Source organism: Amphiura filiformis, chromosome 6 (genome assembly GCF_039555335.1).
Source record: "Amphiura filiformis chromosome 6, Afil_fr2py, whole genome shotgun sequence".
Lineage (NCBI taxonomy): Eukaryota > Metazoa > Echinodermata > Ophiuroidea > Amphilepidida > Amphiuridae > Amphiura > Amphiura filiformis.
In genome coordinates this window covers 34,231,596-34,251,327 of record NC_092633.1, presented here as the reverse complement: position 1 = coordinate 34,251,327, position 19,732 = coordinate 34,231,596, and the positions used below count along the sequence as shown (strand labels likewise).

General features: G+C 36.8%; 1 protein-coding gene across 1 annotated transcript; it reads right to left on the bottom strand.

Annotated features, from left to right (window-relative positions):
• Positions 1-420: 420 nt before the first annotated feature.
• LOC140154480 (DNA excision repair protein ERCC-5-like) lies at positions 421-17,036 on the bottom strand. The gene is made up of 15 exons (XM_072177048.1): positions 16,924-17,036; positions 16,062-16,214; positions 14,825-15,000; positions 14,405-14,526; positions 13,173-13,277; positions 12,474-12,681; positions 10,387-11,527; positions 9,479-9,716; positions 8,392-8,518; positions 7,540-7,659; positions 5,369-5,582; positions 4,259-4,403; positions 3,113-3,304; positions 2,167-2,251; positions 421-1,471 (listed from the first exon to the last, which is right to left on the bottom strand). Exons 2-15 carry the CDS (start codon positions 16,147-16,149, stop codon positions 914-916), a joined length of 3,519 nt encoding a protein of 1,172 aa, XP_072033149.1. The 5' UTR covers positions 16,150-16,214; positions 16,924-17,036; the 3' UTR covers positions 421-913.
• Between the last annotated feature and the right edge of the window lie 2,696 nt (positions 17,037-19,732).

The following is a 19,732-nucleotide window of genomic DNA, read 5'->3' as shown; positions in this document are numbered from 1 at the left end:
TCCACAGCGGGTATATGGAGTCCAACTTGAATAGCCCATATTTGTTTATCAGCACAATGCATACACAAACCATATTTATACCCGTATTTGCTAGGTGCATGGCAAAATAATCCAGAGGCACAGTATTTTGCCCTATCGTCAATGGGTGCGAAAAACCTCATATGTGACACGATCTGGTCCATGGGGGCCAAAGGAGGCATTTTTGAAAATTGAGTTACTGTAATTATCACATTATAAATACAATAGGCTATCATTTACTGAAAACACCAAAGGTATAGCACACTTGGTTCCAAAGTTATGAAGTTTTTTGATGTCTATTTTCTTATGTGTTTTATTGTTTTTTTACTCCATATTTTTGCCTTTATCTCAGTTTCACATTTGCCGCCTTTGGCCCCCATGGACCAGATCGTGTCACATATGCAATTTTTGCCCTTGAACATGGATGAAGCAACCTCTTCAATATAAAGTCTACACCTACAAGGCTTTATCCATGTTCAAGGGCCATAAGTACATGATGTTTTTCCCACCCAGTGATGCTATATTAGTGACATATGTGATGCGATCAAGCAAAATCAGTCGGAACTCAAAAATATTAAATTTTCAGTTTCTTATAGGATAGTAAAAAGCATTTATAAAGCTGGATTTTGCAGAAAACCCCATTGAAATTGAACAACCAGTTCCAAAGATATGAGTAATCAAAGAGTTTCCAAAACAGGAAACAAAAGGAAATATTTCCTTTGTTTAGCTATATCTCAAAATCAATATTTCCGAGTTCCAACTGATTTTGCTTAATCGCATCACATATAAAGTAAACATGACAGAATTTGGACTCATTAATGATTTATCCTTTGGCAAATTCTCTTGCAATAGCTATCTTTAGCCAAACTAAGTAAAAGTTGCTTCATTTTTATGATTAGTCTGAATCATTACTGCTACTTTCTGATAATTTTGGTCCTGATCTTGATGTCCCCTTATTACCCCCACCTTTTTTGGCAAGAAGTTTACCTTTACCTTTGACCCCAACTCTTCCTTTCCCCCTTCTTTCACCCTTCCCTGTATTTCCACGAGTTGAACTTTCACTCTTCCCTTTAACTTCCATAGCACCATTGGAACTATCAATAACTTGCACATGATCAGCACTGGTATTTTCAGATGGAATGGCCGAGTGAACATCGGCATCATTTCCTTCTTTCTTTCTCTTTTTCTTCTTCTTTTCCCCTAATGACGGAATAACTTTTCGTGAGACTCGTCCACTTCTCCTGACTTCATCTTGTTCTCCTTTCCGTGAATGTGACATAGGCTTATCGTCATCGTCACTTTCAGATTCGTATTTTTTCCTTTTGCAATTCACTTCATCATCTGCAGCATCTGGATTGTGGAACTTCTTTAATACCCTTTGGAGTCTCTTGCTTTTTATTGGTCTTGGCTCGTTATCCTCTGTAGGAAAGTAGTGATTGATTTTACTCTGAACCTGTAAGTAGAGTGCAAAGTATTGACTTTGATTAGGGATTACTTATTACTCAAAGAAACATAAAATTTTCTTGCCAAACACTTTTTACAAATTAAGTGTAATAGTACTACTATTATCCATTCCACAATCCTGCGCGAAAAACTTGGGACAGTTTGTTTATTTTACGCATCCCTGCTCCCCTTATTCAATGTTGAATGCTGAAAAATAGTCAAAAGTGGTTGCGCTCAATATCTGCTCCAACATTGTTTCCAAGGGGGAGGGGAGGGGAAGTAAGCAAGTACATAACATGACCTATGAAACGTATCATGTATTTTCAGCCTTATGTTCAATTCACAGGAATTTGATCTATAAAACATCATCTGTCCCAATGATTTTCGCACAAGATTGCAGCTCCAGTGACACCTCATTAATTTCCATGGACCTTTGGATGTATTGAAATTGGTATTAGCATTTTGCTTTGAAAAATCAATATAACAGGGCTGTAGTGCTAGTTTCATGCCTCTTTAAATCCAAATTCAAAAATAGTCATTTAAAAAGGAATTTCTTTGCAATAGGGCAAGTATTGATCCTCAGTATTGTGAGAAAGAACTAGCCCACCACTGTGTGCTCTCAGGGACCTTTCATTATTCCACATGAACTGTCCCAAGTTCCAATCGTTTGAGTGCCCATAACTTTATGTCTTCTTTCCTACCTACCTGTTTCTCATTGAGTTTTCGCAACACTGGTAGTAGCATTTCATCGATCTTTGATCTGTTCCAACCAAGCTTTGCAGAAGCAAATGTTCACGGAAGGTTAAAGAAAATAGACTTGTTAGTCAAGAGTTTGATATCTAACTTAATTTTTGTATGGGCATGTAGCATGTTTTTGAAATTGCTCCCTATGACTGATCTGCAACATTGCTCACAACTTGCTCAAGAAACATCGCTTGTTCAAAAGACTTTTAAAAGACTTTAAAAGGAGTTCAGTCAGAAGTTGTCTTTAACAAAATTGATCACCTCAATACTCCTAAAAATGAGTCTTTATAGAGCATGCTTGAAACAAAAGCTGTCAAGAAATGGAAAAAATGTCTCAAAGCCCTTCATAAGTTAAAAACCTAATGAGGAATGCGATTTTTTTAGGTTTTCTTTTTTTTACTTTCATTTTTTTAATCTGTGGGGTGAGCTTTTTGACAAGAATAGACCACCTTTTCATCTCTCAAGGAGGTTTCAATGTGGTCAAGATGAAGGATTTTATTGAGATTTATGGATAAGCTATTTTGATGTCTGATGATGTCAGACGTAAGGTTTTGAATGGTGGATTTGAAAAAAAAGTAAAACAGCCGCAAAAAAAACTTGCAATTTACTAAATCCAGCTGAAATAACACGCACAAAAACGGATGATGCTACTAATGCGAGCGGGGGGCTTTGATACAAATTATTAAATTAATTAAGATGGCCGTATAGCATAAGGTCGTTAAGCCTCTTGCATTTCACTTTAACTTGCCTGACATTACATCTCATACTATTCCTGTACACGTAACAACTTAACACATCCTTCTGTTTGCATATTCTTAATGTGAACAACATTGAGTGTTAGTTTTCATTCCCTGTTATTTTTGATGATGTTGCTGGTTGTTTTTAGCACTAATCATAAAAAGGATATTCCCTGAGTAAATCTAAATCTGGTGATCCCCATGTGAATTTCTCCTTGGACTCATCTACCACGGGCTTTAAATAAGCTTCCCTCACATGAGGATTGGGAAAGCCTGGGTTGATGGTCAGTTTGCGCAGTTTAGATTTGATGACTGATTCTACTGGAGGCATCAACTGTTTCTGGGCCTTTTCCAACCAGTCTCTGCAATTGAAAATCAGAAAAGAATGATTACACTTCATTAGACAGGCTCAAACAGGTTAGTAGTTGCTTGGCTGTGGCTAAATTCTATGGGAGAATAGGAGAAATTATATGTATTGAAACAAGATGCCTCAGTACCAACTTTTTCTGCAAACTCAAACTCCTATTGAATTGCACTGTCAACTTCAAACCACATGCAGCTCCTAGGCTTCATATGATGAACAAATGCTCACCCCATTTGGTAACGCACTAACCCTACACTAATAAGTGAAGGCACTGTGCATACATGTATCCCATGTGATGCAATGACATAATCACCTTAATGTATACACATGGTTTCGCTGGCCAAGCCAGTAAAACCATGTGGCTGCTGGTAACTGACTTCTTTGTTCATTTTCTTCCTTTAAAACTTCCTTCTTTAATTTCCCAGCAATAAAAAGCCCTGTCAGTGTTCAGGCTAAGCCCTCCAAATTCAATAACCCTTCATATGCCCCAATTAGCCCTGGTGTTGTTTGGATATTTACAATATAGTAAAGACAAGATGTGTATTGAAAGGCTTCCACTTGGAGGAAGTGATTTGATTCTGACAGAGCTCACAAGGGCCATTTTCCCAAAAATATCCCAAATTAGCCCTTGAAAATTAAATAACGGGGGAGATTTCTAATAGAAAGTAGTCCCTGAAACTTGAGTAAAAGGAAACTATTCCTTTGTGGCTCAAAATTCCTTGTAGCTCAAAATTAATGGGGTGAATATGGGTATTTAGCCCCTGAAATACCGAAAGTAGCCACAGACAATTACATTATGTGGGCTTTTTTTTAAGTAGCCCCAAAATAAAAACAAAAGCTATTTGAGGCCTGTTCTGATATTTACCACATCACATACATATATTGTAGAGCACCATATAAATGCATGTAACAAATAACTAAATATATATCCCTAAGCAAAATTGCGCTTTACTTGAATTTCTCCAATGCATCCAAGCCTTGCCCAGGGAATTCACTAAGCAGTTCCATGGCAGTGATTGCACCTACACCCTGTACCCCATCTGTATAGTCACTCCCTAGTAAGTATGCTAGCTGGATCAGCTTCTCTCTCGTCAATACTGCAAATAAATAAAAAGATTGGGCATTTTATAAAAATTAAATGAAAAAACAAAACATTGAATTTGTACTCAAATGTATGTTCATACGTGAAAGTTTAAACTGACTTACTGCAAAAATTCAACTAACCTTGAATTTTCGATGTATGACACACATCTTCATCATAAGACTTCTTCTGATGAAGATGCGTGCCACACATCAAAATTTCAAGTTTGATTGAATTTGTGCTAATGGCATTAGACACATCAACATCTTAGTACAAGTGCATTATTTTGTACAATTTCTCAAGCAACAAGTGATACCTGAGAAAAAATTCCCACAATTTTTGCTATTTTTATAACAGAATTGTCACTAAATGTATTGGAAAATACAAGCAAATATAAATGCATCAACCCACAAGCAAAATGAACACGTCCGAAAGCACTGTGCATATGCTAGTATACACAATCAATGCATGGTTCGCAGTTTTCTAATTTGCTCTGATTGGTTCTCGCTATATCTAAGAGTGTATGAAACATGTTTGTATACCGGATGGTACCAGACTTTTGTAACAATAGTTTCATGTCTTTCACATCATGAACACAATACATGATATGAAAGACATGAAACTGTCTGCAACACAGTGGTGTAACTAGAGTTGGTAGCGCCCGGGGCAAGAAGCAAAATTGGCGCCCCTACCCCCACCTGAGAATATCTTAGATGCGGGCAGTGGCGTAGCTAGGGGTTGTGGCACCCAGGGCTAAGGATCCATAATCCCCCCCCCCCCCAATTCTTGAAACAATTGAGCGCGGGGCACGCGAAATTTTGACAAATAAGGCCTACCACTAAATACCACTGATACTAAAATGTTCTTTCAATTGATGCTGAATTGGTCAATCTGGTGCCCCCCTAAGGGTGGTGCCCAGGGCATGTTGCCCGCCCCGCCCCCTAGTTACGCCACTGCTGTAACATTCCAATTTTGCAGTACCTAGCTGTTTCTCCAAGTGATTGCTCCTATAGAACTCCACATCTTTGCCTTTTGTAAAGAAATTCTTGTAGACATAGCGACCACCAAAGAGCCAGACATCACTGTCATCAGTAATGGTACCATTACTTTGCCCGGTGACATCTAGGTATGCACACTGAGCCTCGGCTTCTTGGGGACTTACAATGAAAGGAATACCAAACAACTGCAACAGTTCCTGTAATTAGTAGTTGGAAATAAAAGTTAAATGTGACATGATTAAGAAGAATGAACCTTATGTTGACAATTTTCAATTTTGATTTTGTTCATTATTCATTCTTTGAAAATACCAAAGAATAGTCCAAAACCCATTGAATGTGGACATCTGATTTATGAGTAAGATTCTTAAACTTTATAAACAAATGAAAGTACAACAATGTATCACATATTCTTATCAAAACCTCCAAATCAATAGTAGCAACACATCATCTATGTATATGCATTCAATCAAAGGATTTACAAAATGAGATAACATGGATTTAGTTAGAATCTATTTCAACAAACCATGGAGAGACTCGTAGATTAGATTTATCAGTTCACTTAAGGCCAGAGTAATGGAAGACACATTCGTCCACGACCGAATTTGAGATTTTTTGATATTTATCAACACTAAGATGCATTCTTTCACTTGAAACTGATAAAATACAACTTGCTAATATTTATTCGTCTTTTTGCTTGATTTCTTTCACTCTTTTCAACTCTAAAAAGTCACATGGCTCAAGACAGCTTAGTAAATTGGCGGGAAATAATGAGTCAGAAATGCGCGAATGCAAAATATTGTGATTACGAGCGCGATACGTGACGTGGCGTAACTCTGCGCGTATGCCCAACGCAGTCAAGGCGCATTCGGTATGTTGTTAACGCCAGCAAATGTGGTGTAAACAAAACAAAAATTTGCAGTCAAAATGCCACTTAGATTTTTTAATTATTTTGAATGTTGGCGCACTGAAAGCAGAGATTATAGATTCATTGGTGCAAAAAGATGCATATTTAGACCATGCACCAGATACAGCTTTTACAAGTGTGAAAGTCTTACCGTTTTAAAATTTAAGGACGTTTTGTGCATAATACTAAAACGTAGATTTCTCAGAGTTCACTTTTGACAATATTGAGCGATTTTTGTGACAAGATAACTTTCGAAAAATATGCAAGCAAAGGGTAAACTTTTTGCGCTATCCTTTATAGTACATCAAAGTTTAGGGAAGGTTATTTCATTTTTTCAAAATATTTGTTTTAAACAAAAATATACACCATTATGTGCAATTTTTAGCTTAATAATGTGACAAAATGGCTTTTTTCACGTTTTTTTTTCAATATTTCGAAAAAAGAGACGAATTTCAAAAAAATAAAAAAACCTTCCCTAAGTTCATGTCTCTTCTTCATGAAAAGCTAACTGAATTTTTTTTTTACTCCGAACGGATTTTTTTCTAAGTTGTCACAAAAAAATTGGGGCAAAAAAGTGAATTTTTGTGATTTTTTCTAAAACTTGAGATTTTTGAACAAATCTGACGTCACCATGGGATTCCTTGACTCATTTCCTTTCCAAAAATGTATAGTTTTATATACTTTGGACATACAATTCAGAAATAATGAAGCTCGAAAAGGTCCATGTTCTCTCCCATTACTCTGCCCTTAAGGGAACGGATAGCAATGTTTACACAGTATTTTTTGTGGGACATGAGAGCACATCAGACAAATCAAATTGCATTCTGAATACAAGGAATGTCCTTCTGATATCAAATAATTTTGATTTTTTTTTTAAATTTGTGATATAATATAAATTTATCAACAGAGCTTGTAGGAATTGAACTTCGAAATATGGATTATATTTGCCAAATTGGGCTATTCCATTTAAAATCCACATTACCCCTGTGGAAGATTCTGGAAATATCTGCCATAGGGGGAGTACGAATTTCAAATGGAACAAGCACATTAGGCAGCTCCATTTGAATTTCATCTGAGAAAGATTCAACCTGAATCTTCCCCTAAGGGAGAATGAGTTTTAAATGGAGCTGCTAATGTTTAATTCCATTTGAAATTCATACTCCCCCTGTGGAAGATATTTCCAAAATCTTCCACAGGGGTAGTGTGGATTTTAAATGGAATATCCAAGTGTCAGAGAAATTGCACCTTGCCTTGCTTTCAGCATACATGACATCAGTGACGGAGACAGCTACCCTCTCTTGCCTTTGACGTTCTGTGGCTAGCGCATGTCTTTCACTCTCCAAGTCATCCTGTAACTGTGATGGGTTTTCCTGTAACAATGATAAAATATTAAAACATTTATATCCGTCCTCGATCACATTTCTTGTGAAATTTTAAATACATATTCAAATAGGTATTGAGAGATCTAGCACAGAACATTCTTATAAAATATCAATGGCCAAAGAAGTCTAGACAGTGCTGAGCTATAGGTATATTATATATACAGTGGCGTAGATTTCTTTTTGACATGGGGAATGGGTTTGAAAAACTTCTTGAAGTGTAGTGAATCCAACACCTTTTGGCGACAGAATAAGTTTATGGTACAAATGCGTGCACAGCACGTGAAAAATTTTGCCATATTGAAGGTAAATTGATGAAATATGGTGCAAAAGTGGAATAAATTTGTGCAAAGTGTTCAAAAAATGGCACTGTTGAGGCTAAAATGGCCAATTAAGAGGTCAATTTGGTTAGAATCCCGCATGCAGGCGTCAACATGGGGGGGTGATTGTATGGACCACCCCTTGCAAAATATTGGGGGAGTTCCCCAAGATCTACGCCTATGATTATATAGATGACAAATAATACAGTATGGCAGTTCTTTCTTTCCCTAAATGGCTAAGTTAATTAACAACACTATTTTTGAAAAGTGTTAGGACCATTTTCAAATTTGAAAAGTAAATCAATGTTTATCAATATATAGGCTCTCATGATGAATAGATAGCAAATTTGTAAAGAATTCTTTACTTTTTTTAGAATATTCAAAGAAAAAAGTTTAAGCTTACTACATTCATTCCAGCCCATTCTTGAACAGCACTTTCCCTCTGGCCTTCCTGATTTTCTTCTTCTCTGGTTTCCATGGCAATATCACCATCATCATCCTGGATATCGTCTATATTATCATCCTTTTCACTATAATTGGGGGGAAAAAAGAAACGTTTGAAATGATGGAAAACTAATTCCATGCATGTCCTCCTTCCTAAAAGCAAGAAAGTTTCACTCGCTTTTGATATTTGTGACCCATCACATCAAAACCGACCACTTCGCGACTGGCTTCATTAGCAGATAACAATGAAAGAAGATGAGAAAATATAAAGAAAACAAAAAGAAATTTGAGCTTGTTGTGCCTCATAAAACATTATTACTGTGTCTGATTTCAACAAGTAAGGTGTCATATTAACGCTAAGAAAAGCAGTTTATCCGAGTGTTTAAATCTTCTTTTTCATTTCTGCCTCGAAATGGTCGGTTTTGATGTGATGGGTAACATTTGTCTACTCAGTGCAGCCTATATAAGGAGATGCCCATCTGATGCCACCTTTGAAGGCTTCAAAGGGCTGATTTGTGTATGTTTTTGCTGCTCCTCAGACCTTACTGCCCTATTTCACTTAGTTTGCCTAGCATTGCCCTGTGTCTACCTTGTCAAATGATATCCTCAGAACATGACTCCTAATTACACATCCTTGTCATTTTCTACATGTACTGATTTCCATCACTTCATATATTTATCATATCATATCACATCATATCATATCATTTATTTTTTGCTGAAACTGGTGTTATCAAAACTATCATTTAAATATTAATGCCAATGGGCTATTCCACTTGAAATTCACACTCCCTCTGTGGAAGATTTTGGAAATATCTTCCACAGGGGGAGTATGCTTTTCAAATCTAATTGGTCAGGTTAATCATTTTGAAACCCATACTCCCTCTGTATTATGGCTTTACTTATACATTTCACAAAGGGAGTGAGTATTTCAAATGGAAGTTACCCAATTCTATTCAAAACTCATACTCCCTCTGTGGAAGACTTTAGCTAAATCTTCCACAGGGGTAGTATGGATTTAAATAGAAAAGCCCAACTGATTCTACCTTGCCGCCTCCTCCTCAATTTCCACCTCATTGTGTTCATCAGCATCTTCCTCATAGTTCATGTCCCCTTCTTCCAAATCTATCACATCAGCAGTAACATCTTTCTCATCTTTATGTTCATGTGATTCAGGTTCTAATACCACTTCTCTCTCTAGCACAGGTGATGCAGGTGTTTGGGGCTTTGCTTCTTCTTTTGGTGAGTCATTCACGGGGTAGACGGGTACTTCTACAAAGTCATCTGTGGTGAAAAGGTTTGACAGTATCATTCTGACTACAGAACTTAATAAACGCCAATGGTATAAGTATGATGACATGAATTCCAAAATGAGATTGGTCTATGTTACAAGATAATATGTGTAATTGTCCACAGCCTCTCGTAAAGTTGGGAAATCTGATTTTGTTTGAGTAACTAGTAACAGTGCAAACTAAGCATGAATGTTGTATTTGTATGTATTGTACATGAAATGGCAAGTGCAGCCAATGATAACACCGCTTCAAGATATCGTATAAAGTCAAATAATATATGATTTTAAAGCTTCTGACATTATGCTTTATAAATGTAAAATAAAACAACATTGACCAGGACTTTTGGAGAAGTTTGTGGTGGCCTGGTGGGCTGTAACATATATGGATATTGAATCTCTCTCTTTCTATCAGGCTTGACCTGCAAACATGATCTGTTCTAAGCCAGCAATTGAATAGGTAGTTCAAGATTAGTTTAGACAGTAAGAGAATTTAGACAATCATCAATAAGATGCACCCAGGATCTCTCAGTTAATGTAAGCTTAAGAAATGGTCCAACTCTTTGAGCTGACTGAAGTGTAAGGGTTTTTTATAATAATATTCAATTTCAGGAAGTAAGAAAACTTATGACCAAGGATATGTCACTACAAAGCTGTGTGGCTTACCATCTGAATCATCGCTATTATCTAACATTCCTGAATCATCACCACTGCCAACTATTTCTGGTTTCCCATCTTGTCCATTCTCTTTTGACAACATTGCTCTCTTAGACAAAACATCCTCGCTAACCTCCAAGTTGTCAGAGAGAGCCGAGGCGATAAGCTTATCCATCAATGAAGACATGAAAGGGAAAGGGCCTGCCATTTTCTGCATATTTGTCGGAGGTTTTGACATCTTTGCTGGTTGTTTCAAACTCTTTGTGCCCTCAACTTCACCCACAATCATGACATCATCCGACATAACATCATCTGACTCTGCTTTCTCCTCAACAAGTTGCTCTTTCTCCTGGCTTTTTGATGCAATGACATCATCACTAACAATTTTACCACTTGATGTCATATCCGTATTGCCTTCTTTTCCTGAGTCTGTGACCTCAGAATATATGAGGTCAATGGCTGTGGTAACTAACGATTGCATATTTCTGGTCTTTGTGCCACGCTTCACATCAACAATCTCAACATTATCCATTGGAGGGGATGCATCAACTTCACCATCACTAATTATCTCTACATCATCCTCTTTGGATTCTGATTCTGATATCGTTCTGATTGCACCTTTACTTTCTGCTGTTAACTTTTGGCTATGAATTTCTGAGTCTGTTTGATCTTGCTCTTTTGAATTTGCACCAGAGTGCACTTGCAAATTATTCTTGGCAAAGAAAGACTTGACTGCATCGGAGATTTCCTTAGATTTTTCAGCAGTGGGTGAAGAATCCTCCATTTCGGTCAAATCAACATCCCATGATGTGCTGCTATCTTTGACTTCAGCTGTGGATTTGTTGGTGTCTGTCAATAATTCCTCTTCCAATTTTTCACTAGAAGAAGCTTCTTGACTAGCACCACTTGAGGAGGCTTTATCTGCATTTTTATCGGACGGTTTATTTTTGACAAGCACATAATGTTCTCTATCTTCGGACATGATTCGCCCCGCATGGAGTTCATCAATGTTATTTTCATAATCTAGCAAGTTTGCTACAGCTCCAGTGTTGCGCACTTTCATTTCTTTACGTAATTCGTCCAAACGTTGAGTCATCTTTCCTTTGTTCAGAAGTTTTGACAATTGATAGTTGGAGAAGTCTCCAGCTTGCTGGTGAATGGAAAAAACAAAGAGCATTGTATTGGTTGGTTGCAAATAATAGATAGTTTTGCTTTGCTCATTGTGCATCCAAAGATATGGCCAACGAATCAACATTTCATGATTATGTATTTGGCAGGTAACATATATGTGATGCGATCAAGCAAAATCAGTCAAACTCAGAAATATTGATTTTGAGATAAAGCCAAACAAACAAATGAAATATTTGCGTATGTTTTCTGTTGTTTTGGAAACTCTTTAATTGCTCATATCTTTGGTACTGGTTGCTCAATTTCAATGGGGTTTTCTGCAAAATGCAGCTTTGTAAATACTTTTTATTATCCTATAAGAAACTGAAAATTTAATATTTCCGAGTTCCGACTGATTTTGCTCGATCACATCACATATGGCAGGAGGTCACACGAGTAAAAAAACTAGTTTCTTTTATAGGACTTCATTGATCTTTCGAAATAGCAATGATACAATTTGTTAAAGAGCTCTGTGATAAGATATCTGCATGTGCACCATGCATACTGATGCACTATACACAACCATAAAATAATGAACATTTTGATATAGTAAATTCAAATTTCACAAACTGAAGCTGCATTTCAAAATATTTTAATGCTTCAATAGTTATGTGGCTTTTTCAAACCACAAATCACGCCATTTAAATTATAATTTCTCTAGCTTGCATCGTTTATTTCCGATCCTCGCATATATTACTTTGTGTTTCGCATTGTCTTACGCCCTGCTAGGGTGAAGCATATAGGCCGCCTCCTTCTTCATTATTCACAAATAAAAGAAACAACAAAGCTGTTTTGAACAGTTAAAACCGCCGAAAAATTAACCCCACAAAAATATCCCATTATATAGTTATGTGTGAAGTGTGTTTTTCAACTATGTGTTTAAAAAGCTTTTTTTTTAATAATTAAGAAATATTTCTGTGTTTTCTTACCTTTGGCAATTCTTTGATTTTCTTCCAAGAAGTCCTCTTTCCTTTCTCTTTCTTGACTGTAATTAGTTCATGTTGTACTTCTAGGGGCAATGCCTTGAACACATCAGAATCGATATCCATAACATCAACGTCTTCTTCACGTGCAAACTCTGACATATGTTGCTGACTCTCTACCCACATGTCTTCAGGTTCTTCTTCATCTTTTTGTCTGTGAGGTTATATACAAAAGTGAAATAAAGATTTACATCTGTGTATCCTACATATATACAACATACATGTAATTACACTGTTTGCATTGCACTGCAAACAAAAGAGTAAACATGAGTTCTAATACTTTGGCCATGAATAAGAAACACAAATTGTTCTGAAATATAATTTAGAATCAATGATTCCCAAACTCAAATTTCATGGCGCAACCCATAGCATAACACAAATGCTGTTATTTATCGATGGAATACCAGGCAAAATTTCAAAATGGGGCACAATTTCCACAACTACTGATTTAGATAGACACCAACGCTTTGACTAAAAGATGGATGGGCTGTGTTTTTAAAAGGCTTGGTAAAAGCAATGGTACTACACCATCGCATGGGCAATAATTTCACAATGATAACTCATATTTTCAAAATTACCAAATTTGGGCTAAGCGTGTTGGTACTCATGTTCAATTTTTGGTTACTTATTGCTAAAAGACCTTACCCCTCTTCTGAGTTTTCAGGCATCGGTGGCAGTTCAAATAAGTCTGGTTCCTGTGATTTGCTGCTGCCACCACGCTGTAATGGTACTCTGGTTGGTGGCTCTGGTCTGAAAAGCAGGTAGCATTCAAAGAATACGATTAGTATTATGATGTCTTCAAAATCATGAACAATTTGTAAATATATTCTTTACCAATGTTGTGATTATGCTATCTATGATGCCAAAATCCTGCTAAAGAGGCAAAACACCAGTGAAATTGTTGCCACCATTTTCTAATCTGTTTGAAGATTTCTTTTCTCAACATTAAAAAAAAAAAAAAGAGGCCAGTTAACTTTGTGAATGTAGTGTAAGACATTAAAGAGAAATTTTAAACTGGTCAACATCAGTCACATTTTGATCCGAATATTTCAGAGAAACTGTTCTCTGTCATCAGCTGGGTGTAGACTGATATTTGGATCAAAACTGTGAGAGTTATCAACCAATTTTAAATATCTCTTTGACTAAGTAATTCAAGCAATGCCTAAAGTGAGCAAGACATCCAACCAGTATTGAAATATTAGACTTTTGCACATATTCACTCCAAAATATTCACATTTTACCAATATCCTCAAAATCTTCACTTCCATTCACCTGCATATTATAAAACTAAATCCCTTGTCTTGTCTTGTCTTGTAGTTGTACTACCCAACTCCCCTTGGTGGAGGGGTAATGCGGGTAGGATTAGGTGGTGCGCTTTGAAAAAAATTATTTGAGGTAGAGGTCTGTTACTGCTTGCTTGAAGAGGTTGCTGTCGTTGATGCTGGTGATGTGTTGAGGTAGTGCGTTCCAGTCTCTTGTCGTAAGTGGTATAAATGAGTTCAGGAAACAGTCTTTATTGGCTTGTAATGGGATATAGCTGTTGATGTTAGGCGGCGTGAGAACCGGGTGACCGGGCGAAGTAGTTTTTGTACCGGGATTGCAAGGAGACCCACCCGTGCCTTGTGGAAATTAGTGAGCCTAGCAATTTTTCTACGGTTAACCAAGGGTTCAATGTCAAGATTGGACATCATATCTGTCACACTGCTGTAACGGCCATAATCATTCATAATAAACCTAACAGCTCTCCTCTGAATAGATTCGAGCTTATCAATGAGAATTTGAGTATATGGATCCCATATAAGCGGCTCCATACTCAAGAATAGGTCTAATAAGAGTTATGTACGCTTGTTTTATTTTTATTATACGTATCTACTCACAGTTCACAGGCACAGCCAACAACAGCCTTCAAAGCATGTGTTTTCATGTAGTTGTTTAAAACCTTATTGACAGCGCTCTTCAGATTACTGGAAGCCATGTCCCTCCTCTGTCTCCTGGCAACCTAGTGGTATATCAAAGTAAAACATGATTACAACTATATCATTACTAATGAGGCATGCAATGTGTGGTTAACATTTTTTTTTCAATAATAACATTTTATATTACAAAAATTTATGCTTCAAATTCTATCAGTGGATACCAAAAATTAGAATTTTTGTGTGCCTTTTTATCATATAAGGTTTTAAATAATAATAATAGAACAAAGAAACATATTTATGTTACCTTGTCAGCTACTGGCTTTAGTAGGCATCATACATGGTATAAACTAACATGTTGCCTGAACAATTAATAATTCTTACCATTGTTTGCTTCTTGAGTTGAGGTACTCCTCCATCAAACACAAATACAGGCTTGATGCGGTAGAAAAGCAGTTTACAAATGCGATTAAACAACACCTGTAGATGAGCATTGGTGGCTGCATTTCCTTGGTCATCACGCATGCCTCGCACAGCTTGGTGAAGCCATAAACTCACATCTGATCACAACAACTCTTGTTAAGGGCAAAATTATAATCAGACATATACTGTAAAACAACTATATTTCGCTAGCAATTTAATTTTGCTAATTTCGCTAGCGCCTTCAATCGCTAAATTATATTGCCGCAAAATAGTTCATTTATAATGGTTTTATGACACGGTGGCTCAGTGGTTACGGCCTTGGACTCATAATCTGAGAGCTTGCTCGATGTGCGTTGGTTCGAGTCCCGTCCCACCACCATGTTAAGCCCTTTGGCAAGGCGCTTTGCCTCGCTTGCCTCACCCCACCCAGGTGTAATGGGAAGCTGTTAGGGGTAGTCACAGTCGTTGTACTGATGGCCCCTGCGCCAATTGTAGGCTGCAAGCGTGGTTCCGACATATTCTGATAACGGCGGAATAAATGTAAAGCGCTTTGAGGCTGTTTACGGCATAAAGCGCTATATAAATATCTACATTTATTTATTTTTATTTATTTACATAGCAAGAGGATACAAATTCTGGAATTTAAATTGCCATTAAAAGATGACTTCTTGCCAATTCGCCAAATTAAGTTGCAGTGAAATTGAAGTATTTTATAGTATGTTCTGTTTTTAATACCATCTTTTAATTGATTTAAATATGCTGATTTTATATGCTGGTTTTGTATACTGTGCCACACATCAGAGCGGCAACACTCCTGAGCTCACGCCAAGTGATTTAGGCAAAGCTAATAGTGATCGATATCTCGGCTTGCCTATGGCATTGCTTGCCAGATTGCTTAGTGACCTAAAAATCAAGTGGTGGAGTGGCAAAGCGGCACTCTGAAACCAGCATAAGGCCTACATGTTTAACAACATGTTGTGAGAAAAAGTTACTCAATTATCTTTGCCATACTCATCTTGGTGTTACAGGGACCTGTGAGGATAACTGGCTCAACTTTTCAGTTTCAAATATAGTGTAAATTGGAAAGTTAGGAATTCAAATTTCAAGTAGTTAATTACAAGCTATACAATGTGATAACAACAAGAATTGCTAAAGTAACCTAAAGATGAATCTATTAATCATCTAAAAATAAGGATACCAACAGCAAGAATCTTGCCTTCTAAAGATTCCAATGTGACTGGCCTTCCTGTAGACTCCAGCAGCTGCCAAAGACCATGCACTCCCATGGTCCTTTATTGAAAGGATTACCGGCAACTAGCAAGTTTTAAGTTAACACTCCATGGCAATTAACCTGCAAATTTTAAGAATAGCAAACAAGATGTAAAACCTATTGAGATAATCCATATTCTGTGGAAAGAAAGAAATGTGTAGTTTTGTAAAAATTCCCCAAAATCTGCCCTTTTGTGTGAAATAATAAATTTATAAATCTTAAGGAGATATTTTTAGTTTTTAATTTGTGGTGAGTGACATCATGGTCTTTCAATTCACGCCGAGTGTCGTTGACAGGTTTGACTTTGCTTCAGTGGTCATGAAAGTTTTAAAAAGATAACCTCTGCCCCAATAATCCCAAGCTATTGTCTAAAAAGTGTTCCTCATGTCCTCGGAAGATGTATTATAAGAACTCAGTCCAAATGAGAGTCATGTAACGACCAAAAGATAAATGACTCGAGTTCCGCAGCCCGCCCGGGTTCCTCGGTCGAGTCTACTACGAAAAGGAACTACACACATTATGCGCACACAAGTTTTACAAGGCTTTTTGTGTGACGTCAGCCTGACCATAGAAGTAGTATTTTCATGCATGACCTGACCAAGAGAATGCAAAGATATTTATAAATCATATATGACTATTATAATTTATGTCCTATGAGTATGAATGAGTTGACAATAAATTTAAGCTTACTTAATTTAACACAATTTACAGAATTAGTTAACCTTTGTTCGGATCGTCGCCGTAAATATTTTCGTGATCAATATGCAGATTCATTCAGCAAACAACTCACCTTCTCAATTTGAGCAAAACCAATTATTTTGGGGTCTTTTGAGGTCTATAATATGTAACTTCTTATTGTACGAAAATCACGAATTTGTGATTGCAAAACCATGTACGTCGGGCTGTCCCAAACTAACCTTTGACCCCGACTGTGAGAGGTCGTATATAATTGATGAGTAGGGCATCGCGAGTTACCGAGAGTAAAAACGAGTAAAAATAGGCTGATAGAAAAACCATTTTAATCTATAAAAATAGCTAAAAATACTCACGATTCTTAAGTTGAACGTGCAGTTTTGAATGAAGCCTGTTTACATGTTTTCTTTCAATTGCAGCAACAAAATTCAAAGTCTTGACACAAGTCTATTTTAAATAATTAATAGGCGTAGGGGCCTAGTGACTGTAGGACCTTCTGTAGCATTCAGAAGGCTTGTGAGCAGTCAAGTTCCTTTTTGACATAGGGCCTAAACTTTTTGATTTCTAATGATACAATAATTTTTCTTTCATTTGTTTGTGTGTTTTTCCTAATAAAAGCATAAGACATTTAAATCCTATGCAAAAGATAAAAAGTTTCTTGACATTGGTGTGGTGCGGGCATTCGGGGATAGGCATATACCGAGCGGATAGGGGAGGTTAGGGGACGCAGAAGTAAGTCAATCAAATACTTTTTATATAGCGCTAATTTTCTCAAAAAGTAGCCGGAAAATTTTTCTGATTAAGATGATAGGCCTATCAAATAGGCCTATATATTTCAAAGTTCAACGGTAATTCGACTTTATATGGCCTTAAAACGCGACCCCTTTTTTGCACGTTAGGCCTAAGATTATAAAAACTTGTTATGTAGGCCTACCCTTAAACTTGGTAAATTTTGCACAACATTTTGGCGACAGAATAGGCCTAAGTTTATGACCTACTTGTAAATCACCCCCCGGGTCACCCGGCCCGCGCGAAAAATTTGCCATATTGAAGCTAAAATTATGAAATATGGTGTGCGGCGAAGAGCGCAAAATCGTAACTTTCTATTAGGTTAATTTTTATGAAACCCCGTTAAAAACCATAAAGTCAAATACTAAAATTTAACCATAGGCCTAATATCGCTAATTCAATGTGAGAATCAATTGAAATTTGGGAAATGGGCATTTTTAGCTATTTTAGTGGATCAGAACTGAACCAATCCCTAAAAAGCAATGCTTAAATCACGAAATGCCACTTTAAAATAGCATTTTATAATAATGTTATATAGGCCTATTGGCATCCTCTTATCTTGCACCTACACTGTACACAGGTAAAACCGATGTCTTGCAGAAAGACACATCCTGTGAAGCTAAGTTTGGCACACGTGTCTGGTTAGACACAAAGTCACGTCTCTTTGTAAGACACTCATCATTCACAAGTCATGTTTCATGCAACATAGGCCTACTTCAGTTTCGCAAGACGTGTCTTTGAAGCCAGTTTTGAGATATGACCTACTCAAGATAGCATTTACGGTGCGATTTGCCAATCATTTAATATAGACCCGTTGCGACATTCTGTGAACACACGCGAGCATAGCCCACTTACGGCCTGCATCCTTTTCTCGGAACGCGCAAACGGCTATCTTCTGAAGATAGTATTGAGGGCCTAATAAAACAACAGAAAATACAGGACTCGAAAAAATGTTAATTTCCGGGAAGCAAACTAAATTTCCCCCCAAATACCAGAATTTTCCTCCAAACACCAACATTTCCTGGGAATGAGCATCCCAAATTCCCCACTTTTTCGAGCCATGAGAAAATATTTCACAAATTTAGAGAACGTCTGTTAGGAAGGTTTGTTTTTGACAGGTGGTGGTCGCATTGCATTCTCTAAATTCAGTAAATTTTCATCGTCAACCGTGTAATTGAATGGGATTATTTTGAAATTTTAAAACGCTTGAAATATCACAAACAAATAGGCCTATGTTAATAAATAATATAAATACAAGCTAAAACCGTTGGGGTTCGATAATGAACCCCACAAAACTAACCAGTATATGGAAAATGCCATACGGCCGGGCAGTTTCACAAGTTGCCGGCTCAATCATACCACTCGCCGCCTGGTTTTTGATGTTTTTAGTTTGGTTTGTTTGTTTTACGCTATCTACTCAAGAGAGTATTTATTTATAAAATACTAAGAAATTGAGAAAGGTTGAAAATATTTTGTTATCAACTGACGATAGCATTTGGAACCTTATGATTTTTTTTTTTATTATATATTTAGCTTGAGACGAGTAAGAAATTTCATTTGGTATATTTGTATTAGGCCTATATTATATGTTTGTTTGCTTGTTTGTTTGTTATCTATAGCATTTACGATGCGATTTGCAAATCATTGTAGGCCCTTTGAGACATGCATCATCCGCTGTCACCCGCGCAAAGCCACTTACGACCTGCATCATTTACGATTCTCGCTCGGAACGCGCAAACAGCTATCTTCTGAAGATAGCATTGCGGGCCTAATAAAACAACACAGAAATCGTCTGTTACGAAAGTTTGTTCTGACGTTTTTTGTTTATTTGTTTGTTTGTTAGTTAGTTTTTCCGCTATCTATTCAAGATAGTATTTATCTTTAAAATACAAAGAAATTGAGAAAGGTTGCATATATTTTGTTATCTTCTGATGATAGCATTTTGAACCTAATGAAATAATACAAAAAAGAAAGAAATCATAAATTTAACATGAGACGAGTCAAAAAAGTCAGTTGGTATATTTTTTTACATTTCATGTTTGTTGGTCTATTTCTTTGTTTATCTACTCATGATAGCCTTTACGGTGCGATTTGCCAATCATTTAATAAAGGCCCGT

What these genes read in the sequence shown, in the direction of transcription:
- LOC140154480 (XM_072177048.1), bottom strand. Translation starts at nt 16,149, where the DNA reads ATGGGAGTGCATGGTCTTTGGCAGCTGCTGGAGTCTACAGGAAGGCCA. An exon ending in AGGCAAGATTCTTGCTGTTG is followed by an intron (nt 15,001 to 16,061) that starts GTATCCTTATTT and finishes TGTTGTGATCAG; the next exon opens with ATGTGAGTTTATGGCTTCAC. An exon ending in CCTGAAAACTCAGAAGAGGG is followed by an intron (nt 12,682 to 13,172) that starts GTAAGGTCTTTT and finishes ATAACCTCACAG; the next exon opens with ACAAAAAGATGAAGAAGAAC.